The 18,453-nt window shown below is 46.9% G+C and overlaps 1 protein-coding gene and 1 long non-coding RNA gene across 2 annotated transcripts in view; one reads left to right on the top strand and one right to left on the bottom strand.

Moving 5' to 3' along the window:
- SHCBP1 (SHC binding and spindle associated 1) overlaps positions 1–4,865 on the bottom strand; it is a 45,914-nt gene extending 41,049 nt beyond the window's left edge. Inside the window, exons 1-2 of the mRNA XM_084812426.1 lie at positions 4,534–4,865; positions 1,815–1,997 (exon numbers count right to left, since the gene is read on the bottom strand). Of these exons, the coding sequence (XP_084668552.1) occupies positions 1,815–1,997; positions 4,534–4,792 (442 nt within the window). The 5' untranslated portion in view covers positions 4,793–4,865. The remainder of the gene's footprint in view (positions 1–1,814; positions 1,998–4,533) is intronic.
- A 103-nt stretch (positions 4,866–4,968) lies between these two features.
- LOC146338896 (uncharacterized) lies at positions 4,969–17,133 on the top strand. The gene is made up of 4 exons (XR_014784659.1): positions 4,969–5,073; positions 10,350–10,470; positions 12,080–12,352; positions 16,015–17,133. It is a non-coding gene; the product is annotated as an uncharacterized LOC146338896 (long non-coding RNA).
- Positions 17,134–18,453: the final 1,320 nt, after the last annotated feature.

Raw genomic sequence — 18,453 nt, 5'->3', positions numbered from 1 at the left:
CATTCATCTTCATGGGATGACCCCGTGCTCTAGTATTACGAGAGGGAGAAAGATGTCTCCCTATCCATATTCTCCACACCATGCATAATTTTGTGCACTTCTGTCATGTCTCCCCTGACCCTCGCTTTTTCCAAGCTAAACAATCCCAGCCGTTGTAACCTTCCCTCATAGGGGAGATGCTCCAGCCCCTTGATTATTTTAGTTGCCCTTTTCAGCACCCGTAGATCTGGATCTACTGGTAGAGCTCTCAATGATTTGCAGTAACTCAGCAAGGATTTCTGACTCCCACTTGTCTAATACAGGGATGCCAAACCTCTTTCAGCCCAAGGGCCAAATCCAATTTCAGAGAAGCTCTTGGGGGCTGCATTCCAGTGGTGGGCGGGCTGAACGCAAAGCAGGTGGAACCAAAAATACCCAATACAATCATATTTTAGCTTACAGCTCTTACAGCCAGTAACTTAGCCTTAGGAGAGCTATTTCACCTTTTAGAATGTGTGTGTGGGGGGGGGGGGAATGGAAGAGCCTGGAACACACCAAACAATCCGTGGTTGTGGAAAAGGGGGTGTGGCCAGGCAGGCTCAATTTGCCTCATAGGCCTGAGCAACTAGAAAACACACACACACACACACACACACACACCCTTTGGCCCTGAACTGTACTGCTGAAATGAAGAACACTTGGGATAAGCAAGAGTGAATTTTTGTGTGCAAGGACTGTGATCTCCTTTCAGTTCTGGTACTCAGAAAAACCTGCCTGGGCTCTTTAATTCTAGGTGCACACAGGCTTTAGCTGCTGAATCTTGGGGGTCTAGTAAAAAAATAAACAAAGTAGAGCCAGCAAGGCTACCCTGGATCTACAGAGCAAAAAGCAATTAATGCTACAAGTGCCTCTGTGAGCGAACCAAATGGAAAGCAAAGAGAAAAGCAGTCCCCCAGATTAGTGGTAGAAAGTCTGGCATCACTTACAGCAGAGTTGCCTTATGTAGAGAAAGTGTAGCAACACAGCATTTCATATTGGAGGCAATAAACTCAGGCTAGAGCTAGTTAAAAGAAGTTCAAACCAACTTATTTTATTGGTGCTTTTATACACATGGTCAGATAATACTATTTGACATTCTTTAACTACAAGTTCCCCTACTAAAGATGGGGGTGTGAGTGTAACTAAGTGAAGGCATGAGATATGGTTACTTGCTTCCTTCAGAGAGGGACCACATGGCGCTTGTTGCAGAGGCAGAGGAAGGAGGAGGAGGAAGAAGAAGGGGAGGGAGCAGGAAAAAGGAACTGATCAGACTACAGGACATTCTCTATTGCCCTCTAGTGTCTGGAAACATGCGGAGTTGTTGCTATTATCCAACAGTTAGCACTTCCTATGGCACAAAAAAGCATGATAGCTAGCAGTGTTCAGTTGTTACTGGACAGCAGTAAAGAAGGAACTCAGCAGGGGATGAGAATCAGCATGAGCCACATGGACTAGTACAGGCTTGTAAGCCAGCCACCTCTAACCCAGGAAGCACAAACCGCTTCCAAAGGGAAGGCCTGCAAAAATCAGTTGTTGTTTCCTCTATATTGTCTCGTGCGGGTTTTGCATAAAAGGGCAGGATATAAATTCAATGAACAAATACATAAATCAGCCTTCCCCAACCTGGCGCCCTCAGCTATGTTGGGCTACAAATGCCATCATCACCAGCCAGCATGTTGGCTTGGGGTGATGGGAACTCACATCCGAAGTTTGGGAAAGGCTGACATGAATGATAAATAAATCTGGAATGAGACTAATATCAGGAACAAGGCCTTAGAAGACAAGAGGTTGCTCACCCAACATGTAGTCTTGGTAGGCCTTGAATCGCTCATAAAAGAGGAGGTTGTTTGTCTGGAAGGTGTCCGGAAAGAGCAAGCTTCCTTCAGGGACGAGCCTCTGTAAGGCGGTCCCTGGCTTCCCCCGACTTCCATAATCGCTGCAGCTGCTGTATTCACTGCCTTCACTTTCATTGCCTTCATCTAGACCAAAGAGAAAAGTCATCCATCCAATTATTTTGCTAAGGTTCACACCGCGTTAATGGATTTATTCTTGGACAAAGAGCACATCAGATGAAACCCTTGGGCCTCTTTTGCACAAAGCCTCTCTTGTACCAAAAAGCGAACTGCTACTTACATACTTGCAGTTAAATACAGGATATGCGAACACTAGTCAGTTTCATCTGGAAATAAGCCAAAAATTCTCTGAAGAGTGAGGGAAATTGCTGAGATTCCCCCCCCCGCATGCGCGCGCACGCGCGTGCACACACACACACACACACAGAGCAAAAAATCATTTTTGCAAAGTTTTCTCCAAATATCCTCTACTATTGGGGGGGGGGGCTGTCGGCCGCCTGGAATGACATTAGGTGTGGGGTACTTCAGAGATTGCAAAATGGGGACCAGGCTGCCAAATTAGTTGCTTCAGTTGTCCCTTGCAGCAGCGCGCGCGCACACACACACACACACACACACAAAACCCTTCAGGGGGAAAAGGAAAGCTGTGCTACTGCTGCTGGTAATGGTGAACCCCACTCCCCAGAAACTGTGGGAATGTTTCTCCTCTCTGTGTACCCATAAATAGGGTGGTGAAGTTTGAGAGGCCCTTTGCGCACAGCTCTAGTTTCAGCATACTCTCATGCCAGTTGTTAAAGTGCAAGGCCTACAATTTTGAAGTTGTAGTCCCCGATGCTAACAACTGTGTATCAGGGTAATGTTAAGAAGCAGTAATGAAGTAACAACCGCAACAATTGGTACCCATCAGGTTCTGATAGTAAGCATTTCTTCGAAAGGTGTCCCCCACTAACTTATTTATTAAAACATTTGTACCCTGTGGCTTTCATTGGAAGCAGCTTACAACATCATCAGAACACTAAAATGTAACTAACAAAGCACCACAATAATAAACTAGAGGCATGTAATAATTTCAAGATAGGAATCATTAAAAGTATTAAAGATAGAACTCAGGGTCACCTACTACCAAAACACCATTAGATTGGGTGCTAGGCAAACAGACAAGAGGAAGATGATCCACATCCGAGAGGCCACTTCTGAGAAGGTCCTGCCACCTTCCTACAGAAGGCAGGGCCTGCAGTGACAATCTCAAGATCTGGGCAGGCTTGTATGGAAGCAGACAGTACTTCAAGTACCCTAGTCCTAGATCGGTCAGGGCTTTAATGCAGCCTTGTATTTAACTATTCACCTGATCGCCACAGGTGACCAGGCATTCTATCCAGGCAAGTGAGCAAGCTGGCAGAGGAGACACGATCATGCCATTCCTCCTCTACTGGCCTGCTTGGTTCTTGTGCTAGCCATAGAAGAAAGGAAGTCTCTTCCTCCACAGCAAGCAGAGAAATGTAAGAAGGTGGGCAGGGGACAGAGTCAAGGCAAGCCCAAGACATTTTGCTGTCCAAGGCACAGCAGCAAATTCTGCCCCCTCCTCCCAAGTCACGGTGCACAGCATCCTGGGCTGGCCAAGTTATTTTTGGCTCCTGAGTCAGAAAATCCCACAAGCACCTCTTCCCCTCCCTGGCAACAACAACAACAACAACCCATTAACAATTTGCTGTCAAAATGACAGTCAAAATCAGCTGTCTGAGGTGGCTGCCTCTGTCAAATGGTAGGGCCAGCCCTTGACAGAGTGATCCATCCCTCCTCCACCAGCCAGCTTGGTAGAAGTTACAGGGATTCTAGTGTAAACTAGAAAAGACTGGAGTCGGCCCAGCCCTGTCAGAGAAGGGCCGTAGCTCAGTGGAAGGGCAGTTGCTTTGCATGCAGAAGGTGCTAGGTCCGATCCCCGAAATCTCCAGGCAGGGCTGGAAAAATTCCTGCCTGAAACCCTGGAGAGCTGCTGCCAGTCAGTGTCACCAACACTGGCCTAGATGGACCAAGAGACTGGCTCAGTATAAGGCCGCTTCCTATGTACAATCCAGGTAGTTCGAAGAGTTTTCAGTGACATTCTGTCCCCCAGAGCGTCCATTGCAACGGAAGGTTGCAACCCAAGATTGTCATTGTCAGCACGGAACCAGGAAACGGCTCTTATCCCAAAGTGATACAGAGTCGAAAGGGAGACCATGACACAGATGGCATGACCTTTGCGGGTTTGAATCCAGATTAGCGGCCCCGTCATACGGTCCTCAAGAGGAAAATGTATGGTGCTGGGAACCAGTGCGATGCGGTGGACAGAGCACCGGAACAGGCCCGGGGAGGCTCCGGTTCTAACCCCCACTCAGCCACCAAGCTCACCGAACGACCTTCGACCAATTCCAATCTCTCAGCCCAGCCTACCTCGTAGGGTTGTTGTGAGAGTCATCGTTAAAACCAGGGTGTGGGGAGATAACGTATAGACACACACACACACACACACACGGGCTCCTCGAGAGAAAGGCTGGTTTAGAAGCGTAACAGAACCTTGGACCTGGGAAATCCGTAACAGGCTCGCCAATGGGTTGACAATCCCGAGATCTGGAAGAGGGCGGCGCGGAGGTGGGGGAGAGAAGGCGGAAAAGTAAGTACTCGCCTAGGTGAAGGTCCACTCCCGGCGCCTGCGGCTCAGCGCTGCCGGCGTCCGGCGCAGGCTGCAAAGGCTCCGTTCCCCGTCCATCGCCCCCTTCGTCCCTCTCGGCGGCCTCCCCCGTCTCCTCCGGGCGGCTCTCGCGCGCGCCCTCCTCTCCTCTCGCTGGCGCGGGGACGGGCCCCGCCGCTGTCCCCACCGGCAGCGGCGATCCGGGCTCCTGCTCCGCTCCCGCGGACCCGCCTTCTTCGGCCGGCTCGTCCATCGCCGCCCGCCCGGCGCGCCCGCGGCAGCCCTCCGTTGTAAATTTCAAACCTTCCCGGGCGGCGAGCCGCTCGGCCTTTACGTCATGCGCGGGAAAGACGCGATTGGTCCGGAGGGGGAGACTCCGGATGTCGCGGAGCCAATCGGCAAGCGCGACGGGGGGGGTTGTGGAACGTTGAGACACACGGGCGGCGGCCCAGGGTTCTGTCCGGGAGGGAGGCGGCGCGATGTTGTACGTGTGAATGCTGCGATGCAATCCCGTGCACGCTCACCCCGGAGCAGGTGATTTCTTGCTTTCTTTTTTAAATACTTTTTATTCTGTTTTTATCTTTTTAAATGAAATAAACAGCACCAACAACGTAATCAGTAACTACAGTTTCCCAACAATACAATATTCTTAGGGGACACAGCAGTAGCAAAAAGGAGAACAAGAAAGAAAGAAAGAAAGAAAGAAAGAAAGAAAAGAAAGGGGAAAAAATCCTTTACACGCCACCTTCAAATCCTATTCTATTTAAGAATTATACCTATAACATTGGCAATATTCATCAATCTTATAACAAGGAAGCAGGCCTACAATTCATTTTCAGTACCCATATATTGCCCTTCAGTTAACATATAATTATAAATAACCAGCCAAAAATCTTACTAACCAGTTTCATAATAATGACAATAATAGTAATAAAAAAGGGAGAAATAATAATAATAAAGGCACTGGTATTTTCTGAGTAAACACGTGTAGGATTTGCACATCTAGGCTGCCATCCTAAGCACACTTACCTAAGAGTAAGCCTCATTGAGCTCAAGGGGGATTACCTTCTGAGTAGACGTGTAGGTTTTGCACTGCTAGGCTGCCATAGCACACTTGCTAGGGATGGGGTAAGTCCCATTGAACTAACTGGGACTCACTCCTGAGTATACACGCATAGGATCGCACTGTCCTTCCCCATTTTGCTCAGTGAGGCTACTCTCCCAAAATAATGGGCATAGTAAGCTGCAGCTTACTAAACACCCATACACAGCAGTAAGTCCCATTGATGTTAGTGTGTCTTGCTTCTGAGTAAATCCAAATAAAGATTAAGAGTCTTGTGGCGCCTTAAAGATTAACACATCTATTCTGGCTTAAGCTTTCATGGAGTATATAGTACACATCATCAGATGCATGAAGCGGTATGGAGAGTTTCAGGCTCTTACATAAGATGGGATGGGGTGGGATGGGGTGGGATGGGGAAGAGAGAAATCTAAACACTGAGGTCAAAAGGAAAGTCAATGCAGCAACTACTGACAGTCACAATCACATTATCAACAGTCTTATGAAGAGTTTCATGTTTATATAAGTTACTTGGGGGGATTGTAAACAGTGAGGTCAGAAGGAAATTAAATGCATTATAACAATGTGAATGGCACTTTCTGCATTTAATTTCCTTTTGACTTTACTGTTTACAATTCATCCCCCACCAACAACAACACTATATTCTACTGTATAGAAACCTGAAACTCCATAATACGCGATGCATCTGATGAAGTGGGCTATAGTCCACAAAAGTGTATAAATAAAGAATACATTTTGCTAGTCTTTAAGGTGCTACAAGACTCTTTGGGCACAATCCTATGGATGTCTAGACAGAAAAAAAACGCCCTACGACTCCCAGCATTCCCCAGCCAGCATAGTTATGCTGGCTGGGGAATGCTGGGAATTGTAGGACTTTTTTTTCTGTCTAAACATCGGTAGGAGTGCACCCTTAGTTGTTTTAATTATTATTGCCACTAGGAGGCGACATAGCTTTTCAAATCATGCTGGCAAACAAACCTGACATCCATCCTCCCTTCTGTTCAATGCACGCAACTAGCCATGTAGTACAATCCTTCGTTTGACAGTGTGACTGAAGCATCAGCTTGCATGGCCATGAACATTTCTGCAGAATTTCTCTTTTCCATAGATCTCAGCATAGGCAAAATGAGAAATGTTCTTTATTTACTTACTTACTTACAGGACCATCAGTGCAAATGCTGCATTACAGAGCAACAGCAAAGAGGGAGGTCCCTGCCCCAAGGTGCTTTCAGTCCAAAGTTCAAAAAGGAAAGGCAACAGAGGGAAAGGAGGAAGATGGAGGTGTGAAGCAAACAGGCAAAGAATATATGAAAGAGAGAGGAAAGTGGGGCTTCATGAGCTGCCCCCACCCCCTTTGTCTGGTCTCCACTGCTGCTTTCCATGCATTGGAGGGGAAACTTCTGAAGTGGGGAGCCTGTGCCATATGTGCAGGATCCCTGCAGGATCTAGAACCCTGCATGGCCAGGGTTCTAGATCATACAGGAAGCCGAAATATGTAGGGCAGGATCCCCGCAGGATCTAGAACCCTGCATGGCCAAGGTTCTAGATCATACAGGAAGCAGAAATATGTAGGGCAGGATCCCCGCAGAATCTAGAACCCTGCATAGCCAGGGTTCTAGATCACACAGGAAGCTGAAATATGTAGGGCAGGATCCCCGCAGGATCTAGAACCCTGCATGGCCAGGGTTCTAGATCACATAGGAAGCCGACATATGTAGGGCAGGATCCCTGTCCCCCTCCAGTACATGGAAGCTGCTAATGGGGATACAACATATTTATTTATTTATTTATTTCTATACCATGCAATAGCCGAAGCTCTCTAGGCGGTTCACAAAAAAACATAGGGAGCATGGCTAGCGCTCTCCCCATCCACATCTTGGGATGGGCATTGCAGGAGGGGGGACATCCGAATCAGTCTCCAGAAATACCCAGAACCACAGAGAATGTGCCAGATGGGGCTATGCCTTTTGGTAGATGTGTGTAATGGCCACACTAGAGCAGAGGTGCAGAACCTCTTTCAGCCTGAGGGCCAGATTCCATGTCAGAGAAACTCTTGGGGGCCGCATTCCAGTGGTGGGCAGGGCTGAAGGCAAAGGGGGTGGGGCCAAAAATGCCAACACAGTTTAGCTTCAAGCTCTCACTGCCAGTAACTAAGCCTCAGGAGAGGAATTTTGGCCTTTGAGAATAGGGAAAAAGCTGCACAAACATTGGGGGAAAGGGTGTGGGGCCAAGGGAAAGGGACATGGTCATCTAGGGGACCCTGGTGAGCTGGATTGGGACCTCAGGCAGTCCAGATTTGGCCCACAGACCAGAGGTTCAACACCCCTACCCAAGAGCAAGAGATGGCACCCAGGAAGTGCAGTGTGTGCTAAACAGAGGTCACAGTTGTTTTTCCCCAAGGTGGGTGACAATCCTGTGGCATATATACAACATCTTTTTTTTAATCCCCTTTGTTCATTATGTTATTCCTGCCTTGGAAACAAGCAGCTTGCTTCTGCAGTCTGATTCTTGCTGGGTAATATATGTTTTTCAATAAACAGCCTTATTAAGTTCATTGCCAATAAGCCACAACACTGTGTAATTCTCAGAATAGAATGAGCTGTCTCATTAAGAAGGCTCTGCATTCCAATGATTAAAGAGTAAATCCTTCCTGAGATGGAAGTAATAGAGATCTTATTGGTTTTCATTAGTCTGAGTGTTGCTCTGTGGAGGTTTGTTTTCTGTTACAAGAGGGTTGCTTCCAGATGGGGTTTAGACTGTGCAATTGCGCTGCCTCCCAACACCAAATTTTACAGGGGGTCCAGACCTCATCTTCTTCCATTTGTAACCCTCTCATGTTTTCCCATCGCTTCTGTCTTTCTTTTTAATCCCCCCCCCACTCAAAAAAATCAGTTAAGGGGGGAAAGATGTAATACTTGCACAGTACTTGGTCTGGAATTTTATTTATTTGTTTGTTTAAAGTTACGTTTTGGCCACATTTAAGGATAGCATCCTTTCAAGCCAAAGTCACCCAGTGAGCTTCATGGCCGAGTGGGGACTAGAACCCAGATCTCAGAAGTCCTAGTCCAACTCTCTAGCCAGTACAACACACTGGTTCTTATAGACCTATAGATATCTGGCTCTCATAGATATATAGATATAGTCCTGCCTTTTGCCTTTGTGGGATGACTTCTAAAAATGTTCTTAGTGTGAGTTTCTAGAATTGTCATCCACCAGCAACCGCCATAGTTATTAAATCTTGGAAGAGAGGATGTGGTTGCATATAGGCCTGTATTATTTTGTTATTGTTATTGTTATTTAATAGATTTATATATCACTTACCCTATTTAAAAATCTTCTCAGGAACACCAAGAGAATATGTAGTGCCCATTTCGCAGCCACAACAGCTGTGGTATATTTTGAACTGCAGATGGTACATTGCAGGCCGAAAGCTATTGGCCTGCAAGAACAACAGCCACATTTACTAGCCTACTGGAGGTTGGCAGAGCCCACTTCATTTTTATGCTGGGTGCAAAAGAGGGGCTTCCGTCCTCTGGCAGCCTGCTTGGATTCGATATTGGGTGCGGAGGAGGGATGGCATGCTCCATCCCTCCCCCATCAGCCTGGTTGTTCACCTGCATGCAATTCCTGCTTCGGTACAAGGCTGCATTGCTTTTATAGGATATCCTTAACTAAAGGAAGAAACACCCTTGTGGCTTTTTAAATTGGCAGAGGACAGGCCGAGTAAATGAATATTGCACAACAGCATAGTGCAGGGGTAGAAACCTCTTTCAACCTGAGAGCTGAATTCCATTCCAGACGTTCTCAGGAGCCACAGTCCAGTGGTGGGCGGGGCTTAAGGCAAAGGGGCAGGGCCAAAACCAAAAGGAGTCGGGGCAAAAATACCCCCCCAAATCCCCGCATATTGTAGTTTCAAGAGCTTACTGCTAGTAACTAAGCTTTAGGAGAGGCCTTTCAACCTTTTAGAATGGAGGGAAAACTGCAGAAAAGCTGGGAAACACCCAACGATTGGAGGGAAGTGGGTGGGGCCAGGGAAAGGAGCGTGGCCTCCCAGAGAACCCTGAAGGGCTGGATTGGGACCCCAGGAGGGCTTCATTTGGCCCCTGGGCCTGGGGTTCCCCACCCCTGGTGTAGTGCTTTCAGCAATGTTTTAATGTGGTGGGAGAGTTGGATCTGGTCTGGTCTTGATCTTTGGCATAAGGGAAGGAGCCCTCCAATGTGGCTGTATTTCAACTATGTTGTTCTCCTTCCAGCGCCAGGTGAATACCTTTTTATTCTCCCAGTATTTTAGCATTTTAGATTCTTAATCTTGTAGCTTTGGTGTTTTAAATCAGTATTTTTATATGTGGTTTTAAGCTTTCATATTTTATATTGTTTTATGCTGTGCTCTGTGGTTTTAATTTTTGTGAACCGCCCAGAGAGCTTCGGCTATTGGGTAGTATAGAAATAAATAAACAAAAATAAAATAAATATTAGAGGGTATGCAGTTTCAGAAGCATTTTCCCATGTGGCACGCAGGGCTGTTCGTTCAATTAACTCAAGTCCTATGCCTCTCTGAGCATGCAGAGCTGGCTAGCTGTGCAGTTGTTTGGATCCTGGCCTATACATTTGTGCGTATGTGTGTTGATGTGTTCTAGTCGTAAGCCAGCCAGATTGGAGTTCACTAGGATGTTTTATTTTATTTTTTTCAATCTGGTCTTAACAACAGCAAGGCTCTCTGTCTCCCCAGGTGCCCTGAAAGCTTAGCTGCTGATGGAAGGCAGGAGGGAGGATGATTGTCACACTTCCCAAGATGCCAAGAATCTTTTTGGGAAGATGAAACAACCACCCACAAAACAGGCCACAGTGAGGTGCTTAATTCTTGATGGAGATTTTTTGGGTTAACTGGCAGCCATCTCCAACATTTCCCCAGAGCTCTCACAAAGGAAGGAAGGAAGGAAGGAAGACGGATGGATGGACGGACGGACGGACGGACGGACATTTGGTTATGAGCTATGACTTCTGCAATCTATATACCTCTTGCAGTCTTTTCCATATCCTGTGAAGAAAATAATTCTATTTCTTGATTAAATTAGTGCGCGGGGGGGATACATTAGTGAATATTGCTTTGGGTGTTTCTTTTAAAAATTCAGTAGTCTATACATTTTATAATTGTATCGTTAGAAGAATAATTCAGCTGATAGAATCTGCATTTCTCTAGATGCAGAATTTGAACATGCAGTGCAGAAATCCACTCTTCCATGTGGCTTTTTGGGGTCACAACCACAGAACCCAAAGGAATAACATCTGGTGAAGGAGGTGTGGTTTTGGATTAGGACCAGGAACCCCCCTCACACACTTCAAATCCCCACTTACTCAGCCAGGGAGCTTATTGGATGACTGTGGGCAGGAACTCTCTGTCAGCCCCACCTGCCTCACAGAGTTGTTGTGAGGATACAGTGGGAAGGAACCGAGTATTTTGCCCTAAGCTCCTTTGAGAAAAGTTGGAATAAAAATGCATCAAAAATCATAAAACGCATCGAGGCAATGTTCCCTACAGGACTCTTATTTATTTTATTTATTTATTTCAATTATATCCTGCCTTTTTTCCTCCAAGGAACTCAAGGCAGCATACATAATCCTCCTCCTTCTTCCATTTTATCCTCACAACAATAACCCTGTGAGGTAGGTTGGGCTGAGAGTCTGTGACTGGCCCAAAGTCACCCAGTGAGCTTCCATGGCTGAGTGGGGACTAGAATCTGGATCTCCCGACTCCCAGTCCAGCACTCCAGCCACTACACCACACTGGCTCTCTATCATACCCTGCTGAAGCATCAGAACAATTCACATTCCCTTGGTCCTGAAAAAGGTGCATAGCAAAGGTGAGGTACCTGTTGCTGTCCAGATGTTGTTTGGCTCCAGATGCCATCAGTTCCCCACCTCTGGTGTATACCAAAATGCAGTGGAGGCTGGTGGCTCCAATGTCCATGGGGTGATGACTCCACTCCGGGTTTCCAGCAGAACTCTAAGGAGCTATCCAAGGTGCTGAACCCATTTGGGGGCTTGGGTTCAGCACCTTGGATAGCTCCTTTAGAGTTCTGACTGAAACCTGGAGCAGATTCACTGCCTTCCTGACACTGGAGCCACCAACTCCCCTGCCAAAACATGCTGGGCATTTTACATCTTCTATTAAAGTTTTCGGTATATCTTTGCCCCATTTTGAGTCTCTCTTTCTCTCTCTGTCTGTCTGTCTGTCTCTCTCTCCCCCCCCCCACTCCCCTGGCCCTTTTTTGCCCTCTGTTGTTCTGCTGCTGCTGCTCATTATACAAAAAGCCATCTCCAAAAACACCAGCTCACATAAAATCTTCCCACAGTGACTGCCTGGAAGCTTGTCTATCCCATTGTCTATTTGCATGAAGACATTGTGGCAGAACACTTGGCCTAAATTTAAATCTTTATTTCTCTCTCCTGTTTAATCAGGACATTTCAAAGCAGGCGATTCAAAGCAGACCACTCCGCTTGGGTACCAGGGGTCGAAGCCTATGCAACCCAAACCTGGGAACAAAGTACACCGAACCATCCCCCAAGCCCAGAGTTCATCTGCTTGTAACACCGCTGCATCGTCTTCATTTGCCCTCATATGTGGGGGTGAAAACAGGCATCTGAGAATCTGGAAGCATCTGAGGACATCCTCTGAACCCCTTGCTGTGTCAGCTTCGTGTCTTTTAGTCATTCTGGCTCATCATTTAATGAGTAAGGAAATCTGCTAAGTTCCAGATGGCTTATAGAAGGAGAAGACCCTGTTGGGTGCAACTCACTGGAATGCCTCTTGCAGCCTTCTCCAATCTGGTGGTCTCCACTTGCTCTGGACCACAACTCCAACACATCTGGAGGCCACCAGGCTGAGTAAAGCAGGAGCATAAGCTTGTATATAATGCAGGTGAGGGCTTGTGTACAAGATGTGGTTGACCACTGGCTTAGGGTCAAACCACCTGTTGCGTCAATTGCATAATGTGTAGCTAGAATGTATCAGCTTTTTTTACTCTACAATAAGTGTGCATGGCCCTGATTTCAAAGGGGAGCATTGTGGACCTGGAGGGGAGGATCAAACCTCCTTCCCCCCACCCACCACTGAAATCTCTCTCTCTCTCTCTCTCTCTCTCTCACACACACACACACACACACACACACTTGGGGGTTTAAAAAAAAAAAGACTCCATTGATGCCAATGAAGACTTTTTTTCTGGGCAGAGGTGGGGGAGATTTCAGGATGCAAATGGTGGTGTGGGGAGGTTTAATCCTCCCCTCCTAGTTCACTGTGGTTCCCATCCAAATTGGTGCCGCACACATTTATCCTAGATTAAGGGGGGGGGGAGAGAGAAAAGATAAGCCTCAGGTACACACTATGCAGTTAATGTAACATGTAGTTCAACCCCCGTGGAGGCACCTTGGATAGCTCCTTTAGATTTCTGGCTGAAACCTGGAGTGAATTCACAGTCCCACTGACACCAGCCTCCACTGTTCAGCCTTTTCATGGCTTTAAAAGGGGAATAAGACAAATTCATGGAGGGAGATAGGTCTATCAAGGTGCAATCCGATGCAAGTTTAGATGGGAAAAAAGTCCTACAACTCCCAGCATTCCCCAGCCAGCCATGCTGGCTGGGGAATGCTGGGAATTGAAGGACTTTTTCCCATCTAAACAAGCATAAGATTGCACCCTCAGTGGCAATTAGCCATTGGCCTACAGGGTTAAATTGAACCTCTGTGTTCTAAAGCAGTAGATCTCTGAATACCATGCTGGGAAGAAACCAACAGAGGAGATCTTTTGCCTTCACATCCTGCTCCAGGGTTTCCTGAAGGCATCTGGCCCGCCGCCGTTGGAAACCAGATTCTGGTCAGGATTCTTATTCAAAGGCTGCGAGGTATAATTGCTAGATTCAGCCACTCAAGCCTCGGACAATTAATGAGTGGGGCTCAGTTTTAAATCAAACTGTGCAGATTTTAAATCAGTGAGGTAAAGAGTTAAGGGCACGTTGTGTAGTGTCTATTGTACTGTGAGCCTCGCTGATGTTCTTGAGAATTCCTAGAGCACAGAATGAAAAGGTCAGTTCTAAAAAAAAAATTTCCTTCTGACTAAGAGTGGTGGCTTTTGTTTATATATAACATTATAAGTCAGTGTACGCTCTCTTCAGAATCCCAAAAAGACATCTCTAATGAGGTCTGGGTGGTATGCATATTTATTTATCTTTAACTGAATAACTAATCAATCGGCTAAAAGGCACATAATTAATGTCTAAGACAGCGATCCTATGGTCCCTGGGTGAGCTTAGAAAACCCCTCCAAGGTCAGGGACAGTGCTCTATCCTGTGCTGAAGGGGGAGTCAGAGATCAGCCCCTAGACCTCTTCTCCCTGCCCCCCATGCAGATGGCATGGAGAGAACCATGCCAGCTGCTTCTCCGAGACTGGAAAAGAGGCCTTGGAGGAGGAGGAAAGGGGACATTCCAGTGGGTGGGGTGGGGAAGTGACCAGAGAAGCCAGGATACAGGTTATCCTGAGCCTCCTCCAGCTTCCTTCCCTGCTTCCCTCAGAAGCACCCTTTTCAGCCTGTCAAGCAAAAATCCAGAAAGACAGATGACAAGGAGGCAAAGATTGCCTCCACCACCCCTCCTACCCTACTGGCTTCAGCCTGGCAGGGCACAGGAAACTTGGAAGCCTCCAAATTCAGGGGCTTCTGAGTGGCAAGGGTGAAATTGATAGGATTGTGCCCTTAGTTTTCTTTAATCAGTTGACAGACCTGGGGTGTGTGTGCGTGTGTGTGTGTGTGTGTATGTTGCCATAATGGAAAGCTATAGAATGCTGGAATTGTCAAAATGGCTTTGTTATCTTGGGAAACCACCCCAGAAAGAGAGACTGCATCTGAAGATGCTGAAAGGTATTTTAAGCTTAAAATAAAGGGCTATAAAAATATTATGAGCTTAAAATAAAATATACCTTTTTCAACATCTTGAGGTGTAATCTCTCCTTTTTTGGTGGTCTTCCAGTAGATGTTTTCGGTGGGCAGGGAGTTGTTGCATCTCTCATTATCTTGGCGCATTCCCACTGCCTTACAAAGCTACAGTTCCCTGTGTTCCTCTGACCCACCCATGCAGTTAAAGCTAACCAGTGTGGATGGTCCATCCTCAGAAACTTATTGAGTTCAAGAGGATGCAAAACTCTGAGGGATATTTATAGTGACTTCAGTAGCTGCTCCATCAATAGCCTCCATCAATAGCCTCCATCAATAACAAAAGGAAATGAAGGTGGATTTGGGTTGGGCTGTTTAAAAGGAGAGTGTCTTTTTTTCCAAGCTGGGGCCCCGGGGCAGTATTCTGGCCAGGTATGCCAAAGTGCAGGGCGAGCAGCTGAGGATCAGGACTACAGAGAGCTCCCCATGGAGCAAACCTTCGGGTCAGGCCAGACATCAGACTCATAGGAGTTAGTTGTGGTGTAGCGGAGCAAGGGGTAGAATCCAAGGTTAGTCCTACATAGAGTAGACCCATTAAAATGAATGAGACTTAAGTTAGTCATAACTAACTTCTGTCCCATTAATTTCAGTGGGTCTACTCTATGTAGGACTAACCTTGGATTCTACCCAGGGCTCAGTGGATCAAAGCACCAGGAGTTTTTGATTAGCAGGGATGATTTATTTATAGCATTATTATCTTTCTCCTCAGCCAAAAAGGCTCCTGGAGCAGCTTACAAATGATTGATAAAAGAAGACAAGCCCTGCCCACAGGCTCACAATCTAAAAGATACAATGCACAAGGAAAAAGGAAGAGGAAGATAGAGGAATTAGTCTTTCAGCAGAGCTGGTGAAATGGCCCTGCTTCTCCCTCTCATCTCCCTCAGCACAGTCTGCAGAAATGGCTGCTGGTCATGACAATTGAGGGGAGCCTTTATGGGGGGAGCCCTTCAGCAGGGCTGGCGGGGTGGTGACGTCTTCCGCCACCCCTCTCAGACTTCTTTGTTCCCTCTGCTCACAGTAGCTGGAGGGAAATGGATTTTCCCAGCAACAATACATTGTTGTGAGCTGTCCCTGGTGCAATGCAAAGTATTTGGGGGTGGCTTGGTCTTGAACAGGCAATTTAGACCCATTCGCTTCACCAGACACATGCTCCTAATGGAGATAACAACCACTAAAAGCTGGTTTGTTGTCTTCGAGCATCTCTACACCAGCCTAAAATCCCACATTTAAAATGGGGCTTTCTGCTTCCGTTTTAAAAGCAGGATCATGAGGAACTCCCCCTACATGCGCTTCTTCCCCCTTCCTTTCCCCCCCCCTTTATCTGAGTCTTCCGTATGTTTCATTGTACAGCCACTAGATGGCGCGGTGGTCTAGCACCTCTTATTTTCAGCTTTTCCTTTTCTCCTGCAGGGAACTCAAGCGGAACACAAACGCTGCAATTTGATAGCTCATTATTTCCGAACTTTTTAAAAATGGAATGAAGTTCATTTAGTGCAGGAGACACCCTGGAGGTTCATGACATCATCTAAAGGACCTGCAAACTTCAGTGAGTAACCAATAGCAGGTATTGAGTAAAAGCTCCTCATGAAGAAGCCCTTTGAGGTCAAATTAGTCTCCCTTGTGCTGGGAAAAGAAACGCCTGGGAAATCTGGAGATGGTGGTCTTATGCTGTTTGGGAACATGTGGCATCCCTCTCTTTACCTTTCTCATGCAATCTCCGCGCCAATGGAGGCTGGTGGCTCCAATTTCAGTGGGGCTATAATTCCATTCTGGGTTTCAGTCAGAACCAGCCAGAACTCTAAAGGAGCTATCTAAGGTGCTGAACCCTATCCCCAAAATAGGTTCCACACCTTGGATAGCTTCTTTAGGGTTCTGGCTGGTTCAGACTGAAACCCAGGATGGATCTTCAGCCCCACCAAAATCAGAGCCACCAGCCCCCACTGCTCAGGTGTCTCCAGCCAAAGTCCAACATGCTAATCACTACACCGCCCTTTGCCTGCTCACAATTCTATGACTGTCAGCTGATCCTAATAAAATGGGTATTGTACGATGTACTGCGCTATCTCTCAGAGCACAGAGCACACAGCTATGGATCAACACAGTTGCCTGCATTTATGGACTCTCTTTGTGGATGTGGCAATGGGGGCACTCATAATGAGCACCTGCATTTCAACATGAATCAACCCGTATGCTACACTCAGCATCCAAGGCCTTCCTCCAAGTGCCTCCTTTGATGGAAGCTCCGACAGCAGCAACAAGGGAGAGGGCCTCCTTGGTGGTGGCCCCTCAAATAAGGAATGATCTGCCACGAGGCCCACCTGGCTCCAACCTTGTTATCTTTTCCGTGCCAGGTTAAAGTTGCCTTTTTCTCTCAGGCATCTGGCAACATATAATGAGTTTTGATTACGCCCTGGATCATCCTTGGCTGATAGTTTGAAAATTGTTTTTCATGTTGTTTTTAGATATATGATGCCTGTTGTGTCTTCTGTCTGCTTCTCTGATTTTACATAAATGGTTTTTATATTTTGTATAATGTATTTTAATGGTTTTTCATTTTTGTGAACTGCCCAGAGAGCTTCCGCTATGGGGTGGTATAGAAATACAAGAAATGAAATGAAATTAACCACTACACCACAGTTAATGGGATCGTGTTCTCTTATGCAAGCAGGCATTCCAGCAGGGTTGGGGTGTTCTCTGCAACTGCTGGGCTTGTTTGGGTGGGTCTTCTTGGGCTGTCAGTAGTTTCAGGAAAGAGTCCCCCGAATCCCTATGGAGGGGTGCAGAGCTACCTCTTCTGAAACTGAAGATAGAGGCCTCCTTATACACTGGCGCTCCCCCTCTATGGAAACCTCTAATGGGGTCACCACTGTGAAGACTACCCCTTGGGAAGCTTCAGGGACCCAGTCATCTCTGTATTCAGAGCTGTCCTCTGCCCAAAGGAGTCAAGTTCCTGGACATGACAGAGTGGATCCTGGTATCCTCACCCCTGCTTTCCTACCTCAGGTCCCTCTGCTTTGCAGGGGAGAGGAGAGGGAAGCAGGAAGGATCCTATCTGTCCCCAGGGCCTTAGGAGTTACCGCCAATCCTCCTTCTTTAAACGTTTTCATTATTGGAAAGTCTGGTGTGACTTACAGCAGAGTTGCCTTATATAGAGAAAGCGTGGCAACACAGCATTTAGTATTGGAGGCAATAAATGCAGGCCAGAGCCAGGTTAAATGAAGTTCAAATCAACTTACTTTATTAGTACTTTTATGCATATCATCAGAGAAGACTATCTACTAGTGTTTAACTACAAGCACCCCCTAAAGCTGGGTGTGTGAGTGTAAGTAAGTGAAAGCATGAGATATGGTTACTTGCTTCCTCTCTGGAGAGACCGCATGGTGCTTGTTGCAGAGGCAAGAGGAAGAGGGGGAGCAGGAAATAGCAACCCATCAAGCCACAGGACATTCTCTATCACCCCCTAGTGTCTGGAAGCATGCAGAGTTGTTCCTATTATCCAACATCCGTGAGTGGACTTCTTGGATCCTGATGGTTTCAGCTGCATGCCCTTCAGCACAAGTGGATTATGTATCACAATTCCAGGCTGTAAAATGGGTGTGTTGAACCTTTTCTAGCCCAAGAGCTGAATTCAATTTTGGAGAAGTTGCAGTGGTGGGTGGGGCTGATGACAGAAGGGGCAGAGCCAAAAATGCCAGCATGTTTTAGTTGAAAGCTCTTACTGTCAGTAACTAAGCCTCAGGGGAGGCATGTCAACCTTTTAGAACGGGAGGGGGGAGCATGCAAAAGACAAAAATCACCAAATGATTATGGCTAGGGGGGGGCATGGCAACTGGGCATCACGAGAGGTCC

This window comes from Heloderma suspectum, chromosome 8 (genome assembly GCF_057233095.1).
Source record: "Heloderma suspectum isolate Gila_16-S chromosome 8, 16-S_ref, whole genome shotgun sequence".
Lineage (NCBI taxonomy): Eukaryota > Metazoa > Chordata > Lepidosauria > Squamata > Helodermatidae > Heloderma > Heloderma suspectum.
This window is presented reverse-complemented; position numbering and strand designations above follow the sequence as displayed.